The 18,406-nt window shown below is 42.1% G+C and overlaps 1 protein-coding gene across 3 annotated transcripts in view; it reads left to right on the plus strand.

Annotated features, from left to right (window-relative positions):
* SLC30A6 (solute carrier family 30 member 6) overlaps positions 1-17,040 on the plus strand; it is a 48,240-nt gene extending 31,200 nt beyond the window's left edge. For all 3 annotated transcript variants that reach the window (XM_006080581.4, XM_006080582.4, XM_025260849.3), the window contains one exon: positions 13,559-17,040. In XM_006080581.4, coding sequence (XP_006080643.3) covers positions 13,559-14,059 — 501 coding nt within the window. In that variant the 3' untranslated portion in view covers positions 14,060-17,040. The remainder of the gene's footprint in view (positions 1-13,558) is intronic.
* The last annotated feature ends 1,366 nt before the right edge of the window (positions 17,041-18,406 follow it).

The following is an 18,406-nucleotide window of genomic DNA, read 5'->3' on the forward strand; positions in this document are numbered from 1 at the left end:
TCTCCCATTCAGTAGGCTGCCTTTGATGGTTTCCATCACTGCAAAAGCGTTTTAGTTTTATGAGGTCCCGTTTGCTTATTTTTGCTTCTGTGGCCCTTGCCTGAGGAGACAGATCAAAAAAATATTGCAAAGGCTCATGTCAAGGAGCTTATTACTGCTTGTGTTTTCTTAAGTTTACTTGTGTACATGGTATGAGAAAATGTTCTAGTTTTGTTCTTTTGCATGTAGCTATCCAGTTTTCCCAGCACCACTTGTTGAAGGAACTGTCTCTTCCCCTTTGTATTTTCTGCCTCCTTCATTGTAGACTAATTGACTGTATGTGTGTGGATTTATTTCTGGGTTCTCTGTTCTGTTCCATTGATCTGTGTGTCTGGTTTGTGCCAGTACGGTGCTATTTTGATTACTATAGTTTTTGTAGTATAGTTTCGTCAGCTGCTGCTGCTGCTGTTAAGTCGCTTCAGTCGTGTCCAACTCTGTGCGACCCCATAGACGGAAGCCCACCAGGCTTCCCCCGTCCCTGGGATTCTCTAGGCAAGAACACTGGAGTGGGTTGCCATTTCCTTCTCCAACGCATGAAAGTGAAAAGTGAAAGTGAAGTCATTCAGTCATGCCCGACTCTTAGCGACCCCATGGACTGGAGCCCACCAGGCTCCTCCGTCCATGGGATTTTCCAGGCAAGAGTACTGGAGTGGGGTGCCATTCATTGCCTTCTCCAGTTTTGTCAGGGGAGTGTGTAATTTCCTCAGTTCTGTCTCGCCGCAGCAAAAATTTGAAGCAGTGGACCAGTGTTACAGCTCAGTTACAGCTCTGTTTTATTTGGCAAGCAAAGGAAAATACATCCTCGAGGCGGGAGGATGGGCCAACCCAAAAGAAGAGAGGAGCTCAATTTTGGCTCCTTTTTTATCTTCTTTCTCCTCCCCTTGTACCTGCCCTGTGTAAATTGGGCTAGCCAGGAGGGCTGTTTGTTTCACCTGAGGTCCTCACTCTGGTCCTTGGACCTTCCTTTGTTCTATTTTTGTGGGCTTTTTCCTTTCTTTGTCTTTTAACCACCACTATTTTGGACTCCTTTTTCCTATTCTAGCTACTTAACATTCCCCCCTCAAGAGATGGGAGGCCCAATTCTTTAGGAATAGGGGCATCAAGGTCTCTGTGGCACTTCCTGCTGAGCTGGGACAGTGAGGGGCATTGGGCCTCCCCCTCTTGCTAATCTCAAGCCTCAGAGTCCTTATAGCAGTATCCATCTAAGGGTGAGTGATATTTTCCATGGTCAGGTGTAGTTTTATATATCCTTGTTGAACTGGCACCGCATGTTGTAGCTTGTTGACCTGGGCAGAGACAAAATGGGTTAGACAATTGATAATACATGGAGCAATTATAAGCAGCATCAATATGGTGATAACAGGGATTAGTAGCCAACTCCAAATTCCCCTTTGCCAGAAGGATCCACCAAAGAGGGATTGGAGCCACCCACCCCAGGAACTCTCTAGCTCATTCTTTGAGATTGTGTAGGAGATGTTTTTTTTGAGGACTGTGTTTTTCTTGAGGACTGTGAGACTTTCTTTAACTTAGCTGGAGGTATTTACCCAGAAACAATATGTCTCATTCAAGATGGCTCAAGTCCCTCCTTGTTCAGGGATCAGGAGATCTATCTCCTGTCTGTTTTAGAGTACAACCTCTGCCAAGCTGGCTCTTTAGAGCTGACTTGAGAAATCTTATCCCCAAAAACTTGATTTTGGGGGTGTTTATTAGAATGACCCTCATTTGTAGTTCTGAATAGGTATCTGAGATCTCCCAGGGGCTCACAGGTGTATTGAGTGTCCTCTTCTGTTTTCTTCCACGGCTTGACTCGTGAGTAGTGAATCCAGGAGTCATGTCCTGGTACCTTGACTGCTGTGGGTGTAGAAAGTATTACAGGGTAGGGACCCTTCTGTGTGGGCTGGAGTTGAGCCTTTGGGGACCCATCTTTCCAGACTTTAATTACGACTTGAGTCGCTGGAACATTTAGTGGTGACTCTTTAGAATCTTTTGGGTCCTGGTTGACACCCCACAAAGCATATATCTTATTGGAATTGCCTGATGGCCATGGTATAAGACTAGAGGGTTTAAGCCTCTGGATCTAGGAAGAGGTCACTGACATAAACAAAAGGTCTCCCATATAGCATCTCATAAGAACTAAGACCAGCCTCTTCCTTAGGGGCAATACGGGTGTGGAGAAGAGCTACTGGTAAAACCTCCTTCCATCCCAGGGAGGTCTCCTGGGTTATCTTTTTATCACTGATTTTAAGAATTGGTTGGCTCTTTCTACTTTTTTGAAAACTGAGGCCTCCAGGCACAATAGAGATAATAAGTAATGCCTAATGTTTTAGAGACCCCTTGGGTGACCTTAGAAGTAAATGATGTCCCATTGTCACTTTGTAATGACCTGGGCAGGCCAAATGTCAGAATGATTTCATGGTTGTTTTTTTTTTGCCACCTCCTCAGGCTTCAATCCAACCTGTGACTGTATCTGCTAGTAGATATTTATACCCTTGAGAAACTGGCATCTGGGTGAAGTCCATCTGCCAGCCCTTTCCTGGGTAGGTCCCATGCTGTTGGGACAGGCTGGGCCAGTTGGAGTCTTCACGTTCCTTGGGGGCTGTTTAATTGGCAAGTGGGACAAGAGGAGACCATTTGCCTTATAGTTGTTTGGAGGCCTATTCCTCTGAAGGACCTTTCTAGTAATCTTTGGAGGGCCTTCTCCCCTAAATGAGTGGTGGCATGTAAGGAGTTAACCAAAAAAAGAAGTCCCTCCTTTTGGAACCACCCCATATGATCTTCTTGAAAGCCCTCACTCTTAGCTTTAATAGTCTCACATTCAGTATATGAAGGAGATTCTGGCAAATTAGTCTGTGGAACTAGGGTGGCAACCCCTATTAGGTCATTGTTCTGTAATTAGGTCATTGTTCTATAATGCTGCTCTCTTAGCTGCCTCATTAGCTGCTTGGTTCCCTCGTGCCACTTCTCTGCTCCCTTTTTGGTGTCCTTTACAATGAGAGACTGAAACCCCAGTGGGCAGATGGACTGCCTCCAAGAGCCTAAGGATTTGATCACCATATTTGATTAGGGACCCTCAGATGATCAAGTGGCCTCTTTCTTTCCAAATAGCAGCATGTGCATGTAGCACCAGGAAGGCATAATAGGAGTCTGTAAATGGCTACTCTTTTTCCTTTTCCCAGCTCTAAGCTCGAGTCAGGGCCATGAGCTCAACTAATTGGACTGAAGTTTCTGGTAGCAAAGGTTTGGCCTCTATGGTCTCAACATTGGAGACTACTACATATCCAGCTCTTCTTTTTCCATCCAAGACAAAGCTGCTTCCATCAGTGCACCAGATTTCCTCAGGATTGGTCAGAGGGTCTTCTGACAATCCCTCTCAAGGTTTCCAGGCAAGAGTGGAAGGGGAGACAGTCCTCAGGGGTAGGCAGGAGGGTAGCTGGGTTAAGAATCTCACAAGGGGATGTAGTCAGACCTGGATTTTCCATCAGCACTACTTGGTATCTGAGGATCCTTTGATCAGACATCCATAAATAGCCTCTCCCATTCAGGAGTTGTTTCACTTGGTGGCTGGTAAAAATAGTTTTCCCGCAAAAGAGAGTTTTAAAGCATCTTCTATCAGGACTGCAATAGCTGCAAGATTTCAAAGGCAGGAAGGCCAGCCTCAGGCAGTTGGTTCAAGCCTCTTGGATAAGCAAGCTATAGGCTGGGGCTCAGGTCCCAGTCTTTGAGTTAACATTCCCAAGGCTCTTCCTTCTTTTTCGTGGATGTAAAGTTGGAATGCTTTTTCTAGCTCTGGCAACCTCAAGGCGGGTGCTCGAGTTAAGGCTTGTTTTAGTGTACCCTCTGCCTTCTTTTGACGAGTTCCCCATATCAGTGGGATTGAATCATCCTGTCCCTTCAAGCTTTCATATAAGGGCTGGGCAATTAGACCATAGTTGGGTATCCAGATTCTACAATACCCAGTTAGCCCCAGGAAAGCTCACAATTGTTTTCGAGTTGTGGGGGAGGGCAACTGGAGGATTCCCTGTACTCGGTCAGAGGACAGCCTCCTGTACCCATGTGTAATCTGAACTCCCAGCTAAGTGACCTTTGTCTCAATCATCTGTGCCTTAGCACAGGAGACTTTATATTCCCTCTCTGCCAAAAAGTTTAGATCCTGAATTGCATGTTGGGCATTTTTCTCATCTAGAGAACAGATTAGTAGGTCATCTACATATTGTAGTATTTTCCCATTAAGTCCCAGGTCCAGATCTAGGAGATCCCAGCTAAGAGCCTGCCCAGACAGGTAGGGGCTATCTCTGAACCCCTGAGGTAATACTGTCCAAGTCATGTGTTGGTGTTTTTCTCCTGGAGATTCCCACTGGAAGGTAAAAAGATACTGGGATTCTTTAGGCAGTAGTGTGCAAAAGAATTCATCCTTGAGATGCAAGACTGTAAACCATTTGGCACTGGGTGGGATTTCTCCCAAGATTACATCGGGATTGGGTACTGTGGGATAGAGAGTGACTATAGCTTCATTTATGATCTGGAGATCTTAAACCATTTGCCAGGTCCCATCTTTTTTCTTTACAGGGAGGATTGGGGTGTTACTAATCCACTAATGGCTAATTGGTGGGGACCAATAGCCCACAGGCAAGGAATTTATTTATTTTAGAGGCTGTAGTCCTCGAGCTTCTCTTCTGAAAGGGTATTGTTTCTGGTTTGGAAACCGAGTGGGATCTTGGAGGACAGTGATGTCCTTGGAGTTCAGCTTTGTGGGCTCATACAGGAGTCCCCTGGTCCCACACCTTGTGGTTAATTTTGTCCTCCCATAGTTTTTGGTCTCTCCCTGTTGGAGAGGGTGTAACAGGTTCCTCAGTAGTAACCAGGAACTGTAGGGCTCTAGGGGCTGAAAAGCTTCCCATCACAAGGGTGGTCCCCAGTTTAGTGAGTATATCTCTTCCCAATAAGGGGTTAGGACACAGGGACCACCAGAAACTGGTGGGAAAATATTTGTCCACCCCAGCAACAAAGAAGTGCTCGGGTGAATCTTTTTGTAATTGGTACAGGTTTGGGCGGAGAAGGCTCTGGAGTAGGAGGTCAGGACAGAGTAGGTAGCCCCTGTGTCAACCAAGAGATTCTTGGACCTACCTGCCAATCCAGTTGCACCCTTGGCTCCAGCCCTGTGATGGTTATCTGTGACAGGAGGGCTGGCTGGAGCGGGCCGCTTCAGTCCTGTTGAACCATCATGAGGGAAGGCTTGGCACTTGACCTTGAGGCTCTTGGGTCCTGAGGGCAGTGTGCCGCCCAGTGTCCCAATTGATGGCATTTGTAGCAAGCCATTTTAGGAGACTTGTCAGGATTTGGACACTCTTTGGCCCAATGTCCCGCCTGTCTACAGATTAGGCATTTGCCTCGTGCCTTGTCCTTTAAGGACTCAGAGTTTGCCATAGGGCTTCCCTGGAGGGCAGCCAGAATCTGGGAATGCCTTGTCTCTTTGCTTTTCTCCCTTTCCTGGGCCTTGGCCTCCCTCTCCTGTTGTTCTCTGTTATAAAAGGTATTGGTGGCTAGAGTCTGGTGGCTGGAGTCTGGACCATCTCATTTAAAGAGGCAGCAGAGTCCTGCTGCTGTAGCTCTTGTAACTTTATCCTGATGTCTGATCCACACTGGGACAGGAATTTGTCCTTTAATATCACCTGTTCCTCTTTAAGAGTCTCAGTCCAGATTGGTAAGTGGGGTTCTTGTTGGGCTCCTTAGTTATTGCTGACCCCCAGGCATAGCTGATTACTTTTTGCTGGGCTGCTTTTAGTCCTGCCTTTACACAGATCAGAAAATGATCCTTTTCCCAGATGTGCTCAGGGTCGTTATAATTCCAATTAGGATCTGAAGAAGGAACCACAGTTTCCCCCACTGGGTATTATCGCTTGACATGTGAAGCCCCATAGCATACCTTTGGGCTTCCTTTAAGACCCTAGCATACTCAGGGTCAGATAAAGTTTGACTAAATGTGACCGTGATGTCCTTCCACATCAAGTCAAAGGCCAAGGTAATGTGTTGGAATGTATCACATTCCAATATCTCTATATATTTGCTGGGTCATCTGTATAGCTTCCCAGGTCTTGTTTGATCTGTTTTAGTTTTAAGAGGGAGAAGGGCTTATGGACCTGGACTGGTCCGAATTCTCTAATTTCAACTAAGGGACATACTCAAGTTGGCTTTTGTGGAGGGGGTGCTCCCGGATATGGGGGCACATTTGGATAGAAGGAAGGAGCACCAGGCAACTTGGGAGCCATGGGAGGTGAGCCTTCATAGGGGGCTTCCTTCTCTTGGTTGTCTGTGCCTAACACCATTTGCCTGGTAGGCTCACTTTTAGGCCATACAACAATCCCATACTTAACACAGAGTTCCTTCATATCTCTTGGAAGGAAATTTGGGCATAGGGGATCTCTGTCCATTTCCCTTATGTTTTGCAAAATAAGTCTAGCTGGAGGATGGTGTTGTAATTTAACTCCCATCCTCAGGCCAGTGTTCCTTATCCCCCAGAGGATACCATGGCCACTCAGTGGCACAAAAGAATTTTAAGCGACTTCTCCTTAGAGTTTGAGGATTGGAATAGATTCCAGTTATCAAGAAGGCATCTCAAGGGCGTCTGTCAGGAAGTGGATTGGTTATTTTCCATCTGAAAGACAGTGATGACAGACAGAGGAAAAGAAAAAAAAAACAAAAACCAAAAAACTAATAGTCCTCCTTCTATTTTTATGGGTGGACTTCCTTAGGGGTGAGTCTTTCTGAAGCCTATCCTACTCAGTATTGTTGCAACCTGAGAGCCGGGTGTCCCCAGGTCAGGGTGCAGATCCCCTGCAGGCTGAGTCATGACAGTCTCCTGGAGATCAAATTCCTGGGCAGGTCGAGGCAGGTTGGCCTCCTGAGAATTGGGTCCCTTGGCATTGGTCAAGGCATGTCGACCTCTTGGGACCCCTGAACTGGTGGATCTCCAAGCAGGTTGAGGCATGACAGCCTCCCAGGGACCAAATCCCTAGGCAGGTCGAGGTAGGTCAACCTCGTGGGACACCGAGCTGGGGTTGGGCATCCCCAAGGTCTCCAGCGTGACCAGTGCTGGGTAGGATTAAGGGGTTGTAATCTTAACTCATTACTGGTTTGTCCACTGCAGATGGGAATAGATATCATGATGTAAAGCAATCCAAGCCTGTGCCCTGAGACTGGAAACCTGGTGAAACAGCCATTAGCCTTATCCTCTTATTGCTCTGAGGGAATGTAAGTCACTGGTTTCTTCCCTTAGTCCTCCATAAGAGCAGTTTAGGGTATTTCCAATGGTAAACATTTCAGTGTCATAGATGCACTTTAGGTAATAACAGAAGTAATGACAAAGGAGTGAGTTATCTTGGCCTGTTAGGGGCATTCAGTTCAGTTCAGTCTTTCAGTCATCTCCAACTCTTTGCAACCCCATGAACCACAGCACGCCAGACCTCCCTGTCCATGACAAACTCCCAGAGTCATCCAAACCTATGTCCATCAAGTCAGTGATGCCATCCAACCACTTATCCTCTGTCATCCCCTTCTCCTCCTGCCCTCAATCTTTCCCAGCATCAGGGTCTTTTCAAATGAGTCAGCTCTTTGCATCAGGTGGCCAAACTATTGGAGTTTCAGCTTCAGCACCCGTCCTACCAATGAACACGTAGGACTGATCTTCTTTAGGATGGACTGGATGGATCTCCTTGCAGTCCAAGGGACTCTCAAGAGCCTTCTCCAACACCACAGTTCAAAAGCATCAATTCTTCGGCACTCAGCTTTCTTCACAGTCCAACTCTCACATCCATACATGACCACTGGAAAAACCATAGCCTTGACTAGATGGACCTTTGTTGACAAAGTAATGTTTCTGCTTTTTAATATGCTGTCTAGGTTGGTCATAATTTTCCTTCAAGGAGCAAGCGTCTTTTAATTTCATGGCTGCAGTCACCATCTGTAGTGATGTTGGAGCCCAAGAATATAGTCTCCTACTGTATCCACTGTTTCCCCATCTATTTGCCATGAAGTGATGGGACCAGATGCCATGATCTTAGTTTTCTGAATGTTGAGCTTTAAGCCAACTTTTTCACTCTCCTCTTTCACTTTCATCAAGAGGCTCTTTACTTCTGCGCTTTCTGCCATAAGTGTGGTGTCATCTGCGTATCTGAGGTTATTGATATTTCTCCCAGCAATCTTGATTCCAGCTTGTGCTTCCTCCAGCCCAGCATTTCTCATGATGTACTCTGCATAGAAGTTAAATAAGCAGGGTGACAATATACAGCCTTGACGTACTCCTTTTCCTATTTGGAACCAGTCTGTTGTTCCATATCTAGTTCTAACTGTGGCTTCCTGACCTGCGTATAGGTTTCTCAAGAGACAGGTCAGATGGTCTGGTATTCCCATCTCTTTCAGAATTTTCCACAGTTTATTGTGATCCACACAAAGGCTTTGGCATAGTCAGTAAAGCAGAAATAGATGTTTTTCTGGAACTCTCTTGCTTTCTCGATGATGCAGCAGATGTTGGCAATTTGATCTCTGGTTCCTCTACCTTTTCTAAAACCAGCTTGAACATCTGGAAGTTCACGGTTCACGTACTGCTGAAGCCTGGCTTGGAGAATTTTGAGCATTACTTTGCTAGCGTGTGAGATGAGTGCAATTGTGCGGTAGTTTGAGCATTCTTTGACATTGCCTTTCTTTGGGATTGGAATGAAAACTGACCTTTTCTAGTCCTGTGGCCACTGCTGAGTTTTCCAAATTTGCTGACATACTGAGTGCAGCACTTTCACAGCATCATCTTTCAGGATTTGAAATAGCTCAACTGGAATTCCATCACCTCCACTAGCTTTGTTTGTAGTCATGCTTCCTAAGGCCCACTTGACTTCACATTCCAGGATGTCTGGCTCTAGGTAAGTGATCACACCATCGTGATTATCTGGGTCATGAAGATCTTTTTTGTATAGTTCTTTTGTGTATTCTTGCTATCTCTTCTTAATATCTTCTGCTTCTCTTAGGTCCATATCATTTCTGTCCTTTATTGGGCCCATCTTTGCATGAAATGTTCCCTTGGTATCTCTGATTTTCTTGAAGAGATCTCTGGTCTTTCCCATTCTATTGTTTTCCTCTAATTCTTTGCATTGATAGCTGAGGAATGCTTCCTTATCTGTCCTTGCTATTCTTTGGAACTCTGCATTCAGAGGGGTATATCTTTCCTTTTCTCCTTTGCTTTTCACTTCTCTTCTTTTCACAGCTATTTGTAAGGCCTCCTCAGGCAGCCATTTTGCTTTTTTGCATTTCTTTTTCTTGGGGATGGTCTTGATTCCTGTCTCCTATACAATGTCACGAATCTCCGTCCATAGTTCATCAAGAGTATTTTAATATAAGTGGGATGGAGTTATGTTACCTACAAGGAGGCAGAGTCCTGGCTGTAGGAGTTAGTAAGTTGTTTAAGAACAAATTGATAAGAAGCAATAGACTAGATGTTCCATAAAAGTAGAGTGTAGATTTGATCTGGGGCTATGTTTGTAACTTAGGACAAGGGTGATAAGGATTTGGGCCAGATGGCCTACAGGGCTAACTCCCAAAGTGGCAGACATTGTCCCTGGAAGCCCAATTGCCCTTGAAGGGATACCGCCAACAGATGGACTTCTAGCAGGCACCTGTCACCTAGCCCTAGCCCTAGCAGGTTCACTGAGAGCTGCTGTTGTTGCACATTTTGTAGGAAACATGGAAGATAAAGGCCTGACTATCTAGAGGGATTAGATATTATATAGTATTTCCCTCCCAAGGGCCAGCTATTTTCTGGTTGTCTCTCCCAAAGATAGTAGAGGCAACATTGTGGGTGCAGACAGGGCTCAGGAAAAGAGCATGAAACAGGAGGGAAGGGGGCAGGGCGCAACTTTTGAGAGAATGACGTAGCCCAAGGGCATAACATAAACTGATTAAAATTAAATGGGTCCAAGACAAATTTAACTAAACCTTGATTCTCAATCTGCAAGCTTAATGACACACCCAGAGGCACCAGGACAGTTCCAAGGCACTATCAAAAGACCGAGGAGTGGGTCGTTCTCCAATTGTTAGAATGACCCTCCCTCTTTAGCATAAGAAATCACACACTGGACTGTGCTTCTCTCTGAATCCGAACAAATCTACCTCTTACCTATTGCTGTGTCTCTCACTGAATTTTTTGCAATGAGACATCAAGACCCTGAGCTTCATTAGGTCCTGAAACCAGGCACCCTGGGTTTTGGCTGGGCTTAAGTCCCAGTCGTATATGACTGAGTGACTAAGCATAGCACAGAATCCCTGCCATGTGGGTTTGATTCCCAGTCTTAGGTAAACAGTTTCAAACACAACTTTCAGAAATGGAAAGATGATGACCTACCCAATACTTTGTAAGCAGTGGCATAGATGGAGAGAGGAGCTGAAGGACAGGAGGAAAAAAGCAGTGGGAAAAACATGCCGAGGAATCCCCTTCATAACCTGCTGGAAAATCTGCTAAGTACCTGACCTGTGTTCACAGTTTTCATTGGCCTGATCCTTGGCACAAAAAAGATAAAGGACAGAAGAAACCCCACCCGCTTAGGCAACAGCTACTAAGGTGCAACCGATAGTAGAGCCTTCAGGACACACTGGGGACTAGCCCCTAGCAGAGTCCCTCAGTTGCACCCACTGCCATTCAGGGGATTCGGGGAAACAAGAAATTAGAGATTGTAAAGGAATTTAGATTTTGTTAGCCATATGTCCTTCCAGCCATCGGAGCAAAGACCTCCTTAACCAGAGGTCTTCTGAAATCTGAGACTGAGCTGCTTGAGCTTTCTGTCAAGTTTGTTTTTGCTGTCCTGTTTTCCAGCACGCTAGGCTTCTTGTCACTGCCACTGCGCTGGGTTTTCTTCATGTTCAGCATCCATCACGTGAGTTTTCCCCAAGTTGGGCTTCTGGTGTGCTTGGCCTCCGCCTTGCGGGGACCGAGCCAAGATTGTTTCAGCCAAATTAAATCCAAGTCACGGAGCCAGATATGTTGGGGGAGTGTATAATTTCCTCGGTTCTGTCTCACCACAGCAAAAATTTGAAGCGGCAGACCAGTGTTTCAGCTCAGTTACAGCTCAGTTTAAATGGCAAACCAGTGTTACAGCTTGGTTACAGCTCAGTTTTATTTGGCAAGCAAAGGAAAACACATCCTTGAGATGTGAGGGCCGGCCGACCCAAAAGAAGAGAGGAGCTCAATTTTGGCTCCTCTTTTTATGTTTTTTTCTCCTCCTCCTGAGCCTGCCCTATGTAAATTGGGCTAGCCAGGAGGGCTATTTGTTTCACCTGAGGTTCTTACTCCTGTCCCTGGACCTTCCTTTGTTCTATTTTTTCAGGCTTTTTCCTTTGTTTTTTGGCCACCGCTATTTTGGACTCCTTTTTCCTATTCTAGCTACCTAACAGTTTGAAGGCAGGGGCATAATACCTTTGTTCTTCTTTCTCAAGATTGCTTTGGCTATTTGGGGTCTTTTGTGGTTCTACATAAAATATGGGATTATTTGTTTTAGTTCTGTGAAAAATGTCATGGCTGAATGTGCTTTGGGTAGTGTGGACATTTTAGCAATATTAATTCATCCGGTCCATGAACACAAACTATCTTTCCATTTATTAGTATCATCTTTAGTTTCTTTAATCAGTTTTGTAGTTTCAGAGTATGTGTCTTTTACCTGCTTGGTTAAATTTATTCCTAGATATTTTACTCTTTTTGATTCAACTGTAAATACGATTTTCTTGATTTTTCTTTTTGATGGTTCATTTTAGTATATAGAAACGCAACAGATTTCTCTATATTAGTTTCATATCATGAAACTTTGAATTCATTTATTAGTTCTAATAGTTTTTTGTGTACTCTTTAGGATTTTCTATATATATTATCATGTCTTCTGCAAACAGTAATGATTTTACTTCTTCTCTTCCATTTTGGATGCCTCTTATTCTTATTCTCCTCTGATTGCTGTGGCTAGAATTTACAGTACTATGTTAAATACAAGTGGCAAGAGTGGACATCCTCATCTTGTTCCTGATCCTAGAGGAAAAGCTTTTAGGTTTTCATCATTGAATATGATGTCAGTTATGTGTTTGTCATGCATGTGTGCATGCATGCGTACACACTCAGTCACTGTCATGTCAACCCTTTACAACCCTGAGAACTATAGCTCACCGGGCTCCTCTGTTCATGGAATTACCCAGGCAAGAATATTGGAGTGAGTGGCCATTTTCTTCTCCAGGGGATCTTGTGGACCACATCTCCTGTGTCTCCTGCAGTGGCAGGTGGATTCTTTACCATTACACCACCTGGGAAGCCCCCATGTTTGTCATAAATGGCCTTTATTGTTTTGATGTATGTTCCCTCTATACCAACTTTGTCAAGAGTTTTTATCATGAATGGGTGTTGAATTTTGCCAAATGCTTTTTCTGCATCTATTAAGATGATCATATGATACCATTCTTGATATTTTTGTTTGTTTTAATCAAAATATAATTATTGTATCTACTATTTTATTATCTTTTGAAGACAAGATGTGTAATGACCATTTTATCAAGTTAGTAAACATACTTCTGACTGTCATTCTAATGCCTGGGCTCTGTATCCTCCTGGTAACCTAGGCTAGAAACCTTGAGATTGTCTTTTGATAAGCTCATCTCCCTCATTCATTATTTATATCCAGTTGAAATCAGAGTCTCCCACTTCTAACCCCTGGGATATCATGAAATCATTTGTCCCTCTGTAGTCCCACTATATCTGTCCTATCTTGGCCTCTCCATTCCTAACCTAGACTGTTTTAGTCAGTTCCTAAATAATTAGCAGTTATCCATAACTGTAATTTTTCTGAACTCTGATTATCTTACTTCTGTTGGATTGCTGCAACTAAAACTCCTTATTCATGATTTTTAGAACCCCACAGCTAACCTTTCTTTTTAGCTTTATTACCTAAACTTTCTTTCTTCTTTACATTCTTCCTGTCCTTATTTGCTTCCTCCTTTCCTCCTCCTTTTCTTCCTGTCTTTTCTCTTTCATTTCTTTTCTGCCTCCTGAAACACTGTACTTCTTTTATATAGTAATGTTGCTTATTCTTGCCCAAACATGCCATGTTTTCAAGTGCTGTTGCCCCAGCTTAGAATGCCTGTCTCTACCTTTTGAGATTTCATTTAATCCCCAGCCCTAGATCAGGTGCCATCTTCTTTTGAAGTCTTCCTCAACTGGAATTAATAGCTACCTTCTCTGCCCTTTCAGTGCATTTTTCCATATACTTCATTTGTGTTCTGCCTTCTGTTGCTATATACCTGCCTTCCTCCTACATGGATTTCTTCCTTTTTTTAATATTTTAATGTTATATTTTATTTAGAGTCATAAATTATTTTATTAACTCTTTACATCAACAATTACTACTAAAGTAGTTTTTAAGAAATATCAATAAAATGTTTCTTTCCAATGGAATTTTCAGTAGTATAATTGTAAGCAGTCTTTTTCTTATGATTTTGTCCCTTTTAGGCTGGATCAGTTCACGTGAGAATTCGACGAGATGCCAATGAACAAATGGTTCTTGCTCATGTGACCAACCGGCTGTACACGCTTGTATCTACTCTGACTGTTCAGATATTCAAGGATGATTGGATCAGGCCTGCCTTACTGTCTGGGCCTGTTGCAGCCAATGTCCTAAACTTTACAGATCATCACATAATCCCAATGCCTCCTCTGAAGGGTACTGATGATTCAAACCCTGTCACATCAACTCCAACTAAACCTAGTAGTCCACCTCCAGAATTTTCATTTAACACCCCTGGAAAAAATGTGAGCCCAGTTATTCTTCTAAATACGCAAACAAGACCTTACGGTTTGGGTCTTAATCATGGACACGCACCTTATAGCAGCGTGCTTAATCAAGGACTTGGAGTTCCAGGCATTGGAGCAACCCAAGGATTCAGGACTGGTTTTACAAATATCCCAAGTAGATATGGAACTAACAATAGAATTGGACAACCAAGACCATGATGTACTATAATTTAATTTATTTTTATGAGGAATATTGACTCCTTGAGTTTCAGTTTATTTGGTAATCCACTTTGCATCGACTGTTCAATCATTTACTCTAAATAGTTAGAGAGTAGTAGGCTTGTTCACATTTCATGAAACCAATGAAACTATATTTTTGTAAAACATTTGGGGCAGTGAGAACCTTTTAAATGTTATAGACTTTAAATAGGCTTCCTTTAGAAAGCGTGTTCTCTAAATTTGAATTTTGCTATCTTTGGTTTTGTAGTTGACTGCAGTGTGATATAACATTACCTTTATAAGAGAACCACTTGATGGAGTAGATTTGTCACATTATTAAAAATATAATGCTTTCTTCAGTGAAATTTATAAACTTGCTTCTTGAGTACACATTTTAGGAAAGGAAAAAAATGTCTATTCTAAAAGTAAAAGTCTCTTTTATAGGTTTTCCAAACTTAATTGCTACATTTTTCTTTGAGGTCCTCCTGTGGTATGCAAAGTAAAAGCAAACATTTTTATCAGAAATTTTGAAACATATTTTACTATCTGGCACAGTTAAAAATTTTTAATTATCAGTTTTTTAATAGTTTTTCTCATTAAAAAATTTCAATACATTTGTAAGTGACCCATCAGTCTCACAATGTCTTATTTTGGTTAAATAAACATCTTATCCTTAAGTGATATGCAGTGAAGGAATCCCAATCAGTCTTACATTTAATTAAATACTGAGATAATGATAGATTTTTATCCTTTCTGTCACCTTTTTATTGGTTGACTTTAATTTTTCATTTTATTAACAAAATATCACATATGTGGAATTCCACACAGTGTAGTACTTTTTGATCCTTTTTTCAAAGTTGCATGAACAATTTGAATTTAAATTATATAATTTTTCCAAAACCTAGTGCACCTTAGATTTATAAGTATTGGTTAGATCTGCAGTAGGCAGTTTCTAACTTATTTTGTTCTGCTTTATTGAAAATAGTGAATTGTTAACATTTATAATGAAGTGTGAGAATCATGTAGATTATTTTATTTTTAAATTATTTTCCAAATGCAAATGTTAAGGACTTTCCAACATGGCCAGTATTACTTATAAAAAGTATAACAAGCAACAGTCACAAATTATCTGTGATTTTTTTTTTTTCTCGTTTTATCATGCATTTTATACTTAGGTTTTAAAAATGGATTTTGAGAGTGGATTCAGCTTTTCTAGAATTCAGTACTCCTAGAGATTTGTGACATTTCCAGCCATCAGCAACTATCTAGAGAAGTGTTTGTTTGTTTTTTAATTTGCAACTTTCTTCAATCAACTCATCCTCTTTTAAATATAAGCAACCCTCCCAAATTCCTGTTTCTTTACAGTGGAGTAATAATAAACATCTAAGAAGCCATCTCTGTCAAGTAGAATTGTAGTCACGCTGTGACAGTAAGTGACCAGGTCCCAAGTAACTTTTGCTTGATGAGGAGTTGATTGTTGTCTTTGACATTTGCAGCCCTGTTCAGCCATTTGACCTGCTGAAGAAATAGAGCCCATGCCACCTTGACCGTTGGGGAACATGAAATGTAAATGTGATAAGGCAACCTGTTCCTTGACATTTGTCTTTCATTCTCCAACTATTTCTATACCCATTATTGGTCTACTATTACAGGGTGATTTTTCGTCCATTGATCTCATCTAAATGTGAATTTGGGTCATGCATGAAATCTGAAGAACTGCCTTGTACTGAATGATGATTAAGAGGTATGTGCTGCCACTCTATGCATGTCTTCTCCATCTCCAGGGGATTTTTAAAGTACCCGGGTACTAAACACAGTTCTGTGCAAGGTTAAATGCCTGTTTCCTCAACACTCATTCAGAGATTACATCTGTTCTGTTGTCCTTCCAAAGGTGCTTTGATAACCGACTGCACTACTTGAGAAATTGCATATGGGTTCTTGAAGGGTTGGCTCTACTTGCCGAAATTTGATAATGCCAACTGCTGCAGGTGGCATTGCTCCAGGCATTATTATATAAAGAAGTCTTATTTGCCAACCATTGGATAGGTTCTGGATATGAAAATAAGAAACTTGGCCAGCGTAAGCCTAGATTCAGTAGCCTAACTGGTAAATCTTGCCATGGAGTTACATGAAGCTAGACCAAGAAGCACGTTTGAGTTAAAAACTTGACCCATGGTTTGTGATTAAGAGCAAGTTCCATAGAGTGTGATTAATCTTGTTTGAGAAATTACTGTTTTATATGGAGGAAAACACTGGGCTGGAAGACAAGAGATTTGGATTCCAGTCCTGATGCTGCCACTGTTGAGTAGTTTTATAACCATGGGTAAGTCATTTAACTCCTCTGAGCTTTCTCATCTGTAAAGTTAGGGTGGGGAATGAAGTAGTTGATCTGTAAATTGTCAGCTCTAAAACTGTATTACTAAATCTGCAGAAAATATATCCACTTGTGAAATAGAATATTGTACCAAGAATTTCTTTTTAGTGACTACCTCAACATACAGGCCTAGTGTTACCTATGCCAACACCCAAGCCATTAATTTGAGGTGCCATGAGAACAGAGAGTAAACTAAAGGCTGACATTTGGTTTTTGTGTATTTCAGAGTTGCCTCAACTTAAATCTGTTTAGCTTAAACAGATTTTTCTTAGACTTCTTTCTTTGTGAGGAAGGATTATTTTGGGAGGTGTTGGGGAAAAGATTAGGACAGGGTACTCTTACCTTTCACAGGGTACGAAAGAATGGGATCCATTTTTTCTTCTTTAATCTCTGAAGTCACAGATGGAATTGCATACATGTATCAGCAACTGGTTTAGCTACTCATTCAAGCATCTGATTGAGCTACTCATAAACTGCCAATTTTTTGCTTAACTAAAGATTGCTGATTTTGCGGGGGGAGCCTGATCTGCTTTTTATACAAGAAAATACTTTTACATTCCAAATTGTTTGAATTAAACTATTTGAATAAAGAACATTCGTGAACTTTTCTCTCTGCTTTTAAATAATTTTGGCCTGTTTGTTTCAAGAGCTATTTATTGGTAACTTTATCTCATATTCAGCAAATGCTCGTCAGGAGTATAGTACATACCATGCACTGTACTAAGTAAATGTGCATATAGTATATAAATTTTGGTGACCTGCTATTCTTGAGACTGAAGAGAATACAAGGATAAACAGGAATCCCCTTCAAGTAGCTGATAGAAGTGACCTATTTATCAGTTCAGTTCAGTCGCTCAGTCGAGTCTGACTCTTTGTGACCCCATGGACTGCAGCACGCCAGGTCTCCCTCTCCATCACCAACTCCCGGAGTTTACTCAAACTCATGTCCATTGAGTCGGTGATGCCATCCAACCATCTTATCCTCTGTCTTCTCCTGCCTTCAGTCTTTTCCAGCATCAGGGTCTTTTCAAATGAGTCAGTTCTTCACATCAAGTGGCCAAAGTATTGGAGTTTCAGCTTCAGCATCAGTCCTTCCAATGAATATTCAGGACTGATTTCCTTTAGGATGGACTGATTGGATCTCCTTGCAGTCCAAGGGACTCTCAAGAGTCTTCTCCAACACCACAGTTCAAAGGCATCAATTCTTCAGCGCTCAGCTTTCTTTGTAGTCCAACTCTCACATCCATACATGACCACTGGAAAAACCATGACTTTGACTAGACAGACCTTTGTTGGCAAAATAGTATCTCTGCTTTTTAACATGCTGTCTAGGTTTGTCATAACTTTTCTTCTAAGGAGCAAGTGTCTTTTAATTTTATGGCTGCAGTCACCATCTGCAGTTATTTTGAAGCACAAAAAAAGAAAGTCTCTCACTGTTTCCATTGTTTCCCCATCTATTTGCCATGAAATGATGGGATCTGATGCCATGGTCTTAATTTTCTGAATGTTGAGGTTTAAGCCAACTTTTTCACTCTCTTTCACTTTCATCAAGAGGCTCTTTACTTCTGTGCTTTCTGCCATAAGTATGGTGTCTTCTGTGTATCTGAGGTTATTGATATTTCTCCCAGCAATCTTGATTCCAGCTTGTGCTTCATCCACTCCAACATTTCTCGATGTACTCTGAATATAAGTTAAATAAGCAGGGTGACAATATAAGTTAAATAAGCAGGGTGACGTACTGGAACCAGTACGTTTCCTGATTTAGAACAAGTCTGTTGTTCCATGTCCATTTGTTCTAACTGTTGATTCTTGACCTGCATACAGATTTCTCAGGAGGCAGGTCAGGTGGTCTGGTATTCCCATCTCTTTCAGAATTTTCCACAGTTTGTTGTGATCCACACAGTCAAAAGCTTTGACATAGTCAGTATGCAGAATTAGATATTTTTCTGGAACTCTCATGATTTTTTGATGAT

This window comes from Bubalus bubalis, chromosome 12, assembly GCF_019923935.1.
Source record: "Bubalus bubalis isolate 160015118507 breed Murrah chromosome 12, NDDB_SH_1, whole genome shotgun sequence".
Lineage (NCBI taxonomy): Eukaryota > Metazoa > Chordata > Mammalia > Artiodactyla > Bovidae > Bubalus > Bubalus bubalis.